Source organism: Takifugu rubripes, chromosome 21 (genome assembly GCF_901000725.2).
Source record: "Takifugu rubripes chromosome 21, fTakRub1.2, whole genome shotgun sequence".
In the NCBI taxonomy this organism is placed as follows: domain Eukaryota; kingdom Metazoa; phylum Chordata; class Actinopteri; order Tetraodontiformes; family Tetraodontidae; genus Takifugu; species Takifugu rubripes.
Genome location: NC_042305.1, coordinates 4806768 through 4813624, shown reverse-complemented (window position 1 = coordinate 4813624; position 6857 = coordinate 4806768). Strand labels below are relative to the sequence as shown.

The following is a 6857-nucleotide window of genomic DNA, read 5'->3' as shown; positions in this document are numbered from 1 at the left end:
GACATTATTTTATACTTGTTAAAGATATTTTATAAATTAATGCATTTTGTTTGCAGAAAGATCTGGTATAAACTACGAAGATGGCATTAGTTTTGAGGTTTTTTGCCATGTTTTTGGCAGCCTGAATAACTGCTGGTTCAACTGCAACTTGTGAGCCAGCGCAACATTCACTCCTCTATCATCTGTATCCGTATCTGCCTTCTGTCGGAGTCGCGGGGTTTGCTGAAGCCAGGTGCGAATACACGCGCACTGTTCACACACGCACACACACACACACACAGGGACAATTTAAAGTCTCCAACCGACCTGATGTCTTCGGAGTGTGACAGGGAGGCGCAAAGACGGACACGCAGGCACGGAGCGAACGCGCAAGCTCCACCGAGAGACCAGAGCTGCATATCGGAACTGGAGCAACCAGGCGACCATGGGACCAGCGTGGAAAAATAAATAAATAATAATAATAAGATAAAAAATATCTTAACACCACCCACGAGCGCCGATAGGACTATAAATTCTAATAGAAAATTCTACAAACACGTTTGTATTGTATTTATTTATTCTGTTTGTTTTTTTTTTTACTTCTTTTACGAAAGTTACACAAAAGGTGGCAAATGTTCGACAATAAATAATCAGTAACTTTTGCTGCACAGGAACAAACAAACATCTTCCGTAGCTAACGTACTCATCTTAAATTATTATACACATCTTTGGGAAAGAAAAAACTCAGACGGACATTAACCCACACAATTGTCCCACGAAGCTTGTGGCAAAATAGAGGTATACCTTGTTGCAAATGTTTCAAAACTCGCATCATAAAGAAAATCATTTCCATAAATGAAAATCAGTGCTGTTCCCCTCCTGCCTATTATATTAGATGTATCTATCAAATCCAAAATCGACAGTTTTCTATTCAAAGTGGCCAAGCGCACAGTTTGAGATTCTCCTCTCTTAGGTTCCAAAGGTGGACTCGGGCTCTTCATTTAGAATCTGTGAAGAGTCGACAGTTCACAGTGCCACCCGCAAAAAGAGTCTCCTCTCCTCCTCGTCCGAATCAACGGTAGAGCGCATGAGTGGTCAAATACGTTCATCGAAAGCAAAAAGAAATAAAAATAAATAAATAAAAATTTTAAAAAAATCCACGATTGTCTTCACAGTGTCGAAATTCAACCCGAGAGGTTGTTTGGTGGTCTAGGAGTGGTGGGATGAGCAGGATGTGGCGTTCGCCTCTGTCCGGCCACAGCCACCTCAGGCTTCGATGGGGCTGGAGACCATGCTGTTTGGCGTGTCTGGAAGCTGCGACGACATCGACGCCACCTCGCTGCCCGTGGAGTTGGAGCCCGGTCCCCCTTCCGAGAAACTGACCTGCGGAAGATGAAGCAGGGGTGAGAAGCGTGGACGCAGCAGAGCAGCGGGAGAGCTGCAGAGGCGCGTAGCAGAGGCGCGCAGCAGAGCCGCAGTTACGTCACTTGGACTGTGTCGAGTTTAAAATAGAAAATCATTTTTATTTAGTCAATGGTTAAGATGATCACTCCACTTCGATTACGAACATGTAGAATGGATACAATCGTCCAGATAACTGTCGGCGTCATCTAAAACGGAAAAGACGGTTCTAAAATGCTTCTGTCATCAATTACTGTAGCAAAGTGACGATGTTTCTATCTATCTATCTATCTATCTATCTATCTATCTATCTATCTATCTATCTATCTATCTATCTATCTATCTAGTACGCGCCTAAATAAAACCTATGGAAAATGGTGAATGGGTGAACTGTATATTTCGCATGAATGACGTGACTTGAAATTGCTCTTAAAAAATCTTAAAATAAATTATCTCATATTAAAGACTTCAAAAAGCAGACTAGAGGCCGCCGCTCACTCAATAAACCATAAACACAGACCGTCACCATCTATATTATAAAGTAAAAAAAACGCACGGCTGTGCGCTGAGGGGAGGAAGTTGTTGCACTCTTGACCGAATAAGTCACAGAAAATGTTGCACATGTGATATTCTGACTGTCACTGTAGATCACACAGTAATCAGTAATAGTTACAAAACAGACCAGCTGCTGGAACGACGGCTGCTCGATGTCACTCTGCAGGGCGAAGTCGCTGAGGACCTTCCACGGAGGCTGGTAGCTCTGCACCTCCACCGGGTTGGCCTGAATGCCCCCGTCGTGTCTCTCTGGACTGGCTGCCACCATCGGGGTGCCCGTCATTCCCTGAATATTCTAAAAGAGAACATACGTGTTCAGGAAATTCTATTTGACGTGTGTATGCGTGCGTGTTAACCTATGTGTGTGTGTGCGGCGGGGGGGGGGGGGGGGGGGGGGGGGGGAGGGAGGGAGGGAGAAATGGAGACCACTAATAAGATAATTAACAAATAGAAATTACAGAACGGACCATGACCGTTTGCAAGTTTACTTCCCGATCGATGATGTCATCCCTTTGTGACGACGACCCCCACCCCAGCCCCACCCGGCCGGTTAAAGACTTTGAGACAAAGTTGTCAGAGTCGGGATCAGGTTTCATTGCTTGTGTGACAGTGCTGAATGGAGATCTGATGTGGCACCTCACCGTTTTGTCGTTGGTCTGCTGCTGCTGGAGCTGCTTCATCAGCAGGCTCTTCTTCTTGTCTTTGCACCGCTTATTCTGGAACCAGACTCGGATCACTCGCGGGCTCAGGCCGGTCATCTCCACCAGCTGCTCCTTCATCAGGGCATCAGGCCTTGGGTTGGCGTTGTAGCAGGTGCGCAGCGTGTGCAGCTGCTTCTCGTTCAAGACTGTCCGAACACGAGTGGTCTTTTCCGGCTGTTTGTGTACGTGAGGCCGCAGTGCAGGGGTCCGAGCGGAAACCGGTTCTGCTGTAAGAAAGGACGTAGAGACACGTCACACTAGGGACAGACTGGCAGAATATGCGTATTGTTATTGTTATTATTATTATTATTACTGGCGCATTTTATTTTTAAGAGAACAGAGAAGAAATATATAAACACTTGGCCCTTCCTGTTCGAAATAGGACACAACATATTTAGATGCAGGTAAAGATGAATTTGTATGACTCATCAGATTCAATAACCTGCTCTAACTGTGGATTCTATAATTCCATCCTGATGTCACAGCTACCACCTACAGCTCATCTCAGGACCAACAGCAGGTCCCTGACCGCAGAGCCAGTGTCACGTTTCCAGTGCTCCCAGTAGTGATAAGTTAGAGTATTTCTGACAACAGCGCCCACTTAATCTAATCTACACCGAGCCTGGTTTGGGTGACTGACAGTGGAATGCGGAGAGGGGGACCAACATTAAAGACACCATTTTATAGGAAGTGAGACGCAAAGAACTTTCTTTCTTTCTTTCTTTCTTTCTTTCTTTCTTTCTTTCTTTCTTTCTTTCTTTCTTTCTTTCTTAATTGTGAAAATCATAATTGGGTATGGTTACGATTGATTATGTCTCAAAACTGGGCGATGACATGTTTAAATCTCCCCTACGCTCTCTCGGGTTTACCTGCCATCTGCAGCGGTCTGGCTGGATGCAGCGGGCTGAGCGGATCTCCAGAGGCCAGACTGGCCCGTTCCACAACGTCATGGTCGGCCCGGCAGAAAAGTCCGTCGTCTCGCAGCGCAAACTCGTCCCCGGGAATGAGCTGGCGGCTGCAGGCCACGCAGCGGAAACACTCGATGTGGTAGACTTTGGAGCGGGCCCGCATCACGAAGTCGTTTTTGCTGAAGCCGATGTTGCATTTAGCACATTTGATCCCGTATAACCTGCAGCCGTAATAATAATAATAATAATAATAATAATAATAATAATAATAATAATAATAGACACTTTTGATTTCACGTTTTGTGCTGGAGCTGGTAGGATAGTAACGGGTGTGCCTAGGGAGGCAATACTACTACTACTAATAATAATAAAAGTAGTAATAATAATAATAATAATAACAATAATAATAATAATAATAATAATAATAATATAGCGATGATGATGCATTAACTCTAGTTATACAAACATGATTCGAATGTCAATTTGTATTTTTTTAAGACTAAATTATACATTATGTACAATTCTTCACCAAAAAATAAGCACCTATATAACAATCCGATGATTCACCAATTGATAGATTCATATCACGGATGCATTCATTCTAAATAGCGGCATGCAGACGCTTTGGAAAGTATGATCTGTCAATAATGTGTCAATGGGGGCGCAACAATTTGATCGGACTAATTTATTATTAAATAAGTTATATGAGCCCACTCTAGTCTACAAAATAATTTAGTAAGGTAAAAGCGTGGGTTATTAATTGGACAGTGAAATTAGACAGTCTTCATAAAGGCTCTCTGTCCAAAATAACTTGGGCTGTGCTTCATATTGATTCTTTAATAGTTCAGAATTAACTGTAATTTTCTTAATCCGATAATGTAATTAATGATGAAATGATGGGAATTCCAGCTCCTGTCCTTGTCCTGCCGTCGTACCTGATGTAGTCCCGTTTACAGTAAGTCTTTCCATCCCGAACAAAGCATGTGCAAGACTCGTCCAGGTACTGACTGCACTCGGCACATTTGAGACAGGCGGCGTGCCATTCCAGGTCTGGTGAGACCCGAAGGATGTACTGGTCGTGGATCTGGTTCCCACAGCCGACGCACAGAGATACCAGCCGCTTCTCTGGAAGCACACGAGCATGCCAGGTCACAAGCTGATGACAAGTTCCAGTTATAAGTTACACTCATTTAACCATGGGCCAAAATATTATTATTATTATTATTATTATTATTATTATTATTATACGTCTATTAGGATATTATTTAATTCTCCAAATTGAACATTTCCGATGACTCGAATGATTCAAGTAATATGCGTCTTATCTATAAAACCTGCACAGAAACAAAGTTGCTGCCGTAGCTGTGACTGGTGTCCAGTTTGTCTCTTACTTTTCGGCGGGTCCCCCATGTCTCCCATGTCCTCACAGTAAGGCGAAGTCAGGTCCACCGTCACAGCGGGGTACACGGCACCTGGAAACCTCGATGGAGCTCGTCCTGCCAGGCTGCCGGGCCAGGGGCTTTGCTGTCCGGCTAAGAGACCGAGTGTGCGTGTGTGCGTGTGTGTGTGTGCGTGTGTTTTCCCGGTGTGTATGAAGCTTTGATTCTGACAAGCTGTGGGGCTTACGTAGGACAGCAGTACGTCATCTGCATGAGCAGCTGATTGGCTCTGCATATCTTGACCAGCACCAACCACACGCACGCACACATGCACGAATTTTCCGGCCACATTTGTTTGTATGTTTTTGTTTTATTCATCCTTTGTATAGTGTATAGTAGTATATAGTGTATAGTGTTCTATGTGTTCTGGGTTCTTAACGTGACTTCTTAACTCTCTTCATCTCCAACCGTCCGTGCAACGTGACGGGGGGCGTGACGTCAAACTGGGACACGACCTTACTAATTTTTGCCGATATGAAAAAAAAACCCGGTTTGACTAACGACCATAATAATTGAACCAAATACAGGAAAACGACAAGCCTCTGAAATGCAACTGGAACTGCGTGACTCCGGCTGGGAACAGAATAGAAGGAGCCCTGCGGGCCTGGACCCGCTGGAGGAGCTGCAACACGCGTAGACGCCCTCTTGTGTTTGCAGCTGACGTTAATAGAAAGATATTTTTAAATGACGGAAAAGGAATTATTATTATTAGAAAAATTATTGTTGTTATTGTTGTTGTTATATTAACATCCTCTTTAGTGTAAGAGCCACTAAGACTTTAATTTATTTTATCATGGCCTTATGATATGAAAGGATATTTATTTTTTATGGTCTTTACAGTCATCCATATAAAGGTAGAATGTAGAAATTCAGGTCTATTAATTATTTTCCAACAAATGTATTTCCCAGTTTGGTGTGAAAGTACCTTTTCAGGCTTCACAGAGCTGTGAACTTCGTCTGTCTACCATTTGTCACTTCACGAACACTCTTCTGGTTGGGTGGGAACCAATTCCTGTAGCCAGATATGAGAAAAGTGAAAATGCTGAAACCCATTATTATCATTGCTATTATTGTCTTATTGACTCAAAAACTGTCAATGGTTGTTTTCTTCCTCTGTGTCTCTCTGTGTTTGGAATCTTCCTGGCCACCCACTTCTTTGGAAAGTCTGTTTTGATTATAGATTGGGATGCGGTGAAAAGAGAGTGCTTATAAAAGTAGAGGTGGAATGTTCAAGAGGAAAATCACAGCTGATGTGTGTGAAAGCCACTGCGTTGACAAGCTCTGGAATCTGTCAGCTGCTGTCACAAGTTCAAAACTGAGGAAACCTTTTCACTTTATAACGTATTGCGCGTCATATCATATTCGTGACAGGTTAATACAATATTAACTGGATATTGTAATATATAATAAAACAGGGAACAACAATAGAAAGTGACGGCTAGATACTTAAGCCCCAGTAACAGGTATTTAACAGATAGTTGCTTTGTCTTTGCCCTTTTACAGTTTCACCAAGAGAAGCACAGAAGTGCACATACGACAGCTCATGGCTGCAAGTGCACCGAACACCATTGGCACTATTTGTTCCTCGCTGGCATGAGTTTGGAAGACTAAAGCTACTCTGACTGATTAAAAAACATTCAATTTTTTGGAGTTCGCACCAGAAAAGAAGAACATGCGCTGATGTGAACCTCACTGAAAAAGAGCGTTGGGAGGTTTTACTATCAAGAATTGTTGATAAAGCTGAAAAATTTTCCTAGGTGATTTCAAAGACTTGAGAAATTCACCAGTGGGAGTCTGATCAAAATGATTCCAAGAGCACAACTGGAACTCATCAATGAGACCAATCAAATAATTTAATCTGTCCTTGTAAATGA

At 43.0% G+C, this 6857-nt stretch overlaps 1 protein-coding gene across 2 annotated transcripts; it reads right to left on the bottom strand.

Moving 5' to 3' along the window:
* Positions 1–534: 534 nt before the first annotated feature.
* On the bottom strand, positions 535–5169 carry isl1a (ISL LIM homeobox 1a). Of its 2 annotated transcripts, none has more exons than XM_029830247.1 (6): positions 4936–5169; positions 4480–4669; positions 3506–3765; positions 2577–2860; positions 2063–2230; positions 535–1362 (listed from the first exon to the last, which is right to left on the bottom strand). In XM_029830247.1, the coding sequence occupies exons 1-6, from the start codon at positions 4961–4963 to the stop codon at positions 1246–1248; spliced, it is 1047 nt and encodes a 348-aa protein (XP_029686107.1). In that variant the 5' UTR covers positions 4964–5169; the 3' UTR covers positions 535–1245. The 2 variants fall into 2 exon arrangements, with proteins under 2 accessions (XP_029686107.1, XP_029686106.1); XM_029830246.1 differs by having other exon boundaries at positions 2577–2863; positions 4936–5166.
* Positions 5170–6857: the final 1688 nt, after the last annotated feature.

Coding starts and splice junctions, on each gene's coding strand:
- isl1a (XM_029830246.1), bottom strand. CDS start 4,963: ATGGGAGACATGGGGGACCCGCCGAAAA. Junction 2,864..3,505: donor CAGACCGCTGCAGATGGCAG/GTAAACCCGAGA, acceptor CCTTTCTTACAG/CAGAACCGGTTTCCGCTCGG. Junction 2,231..2,576: donor AGCAGACCAACGACAAAACG/GTGAGGTGCCAC, acceptor GTTCTCTTTTAG/AATATTCAGGGAATGACGGG.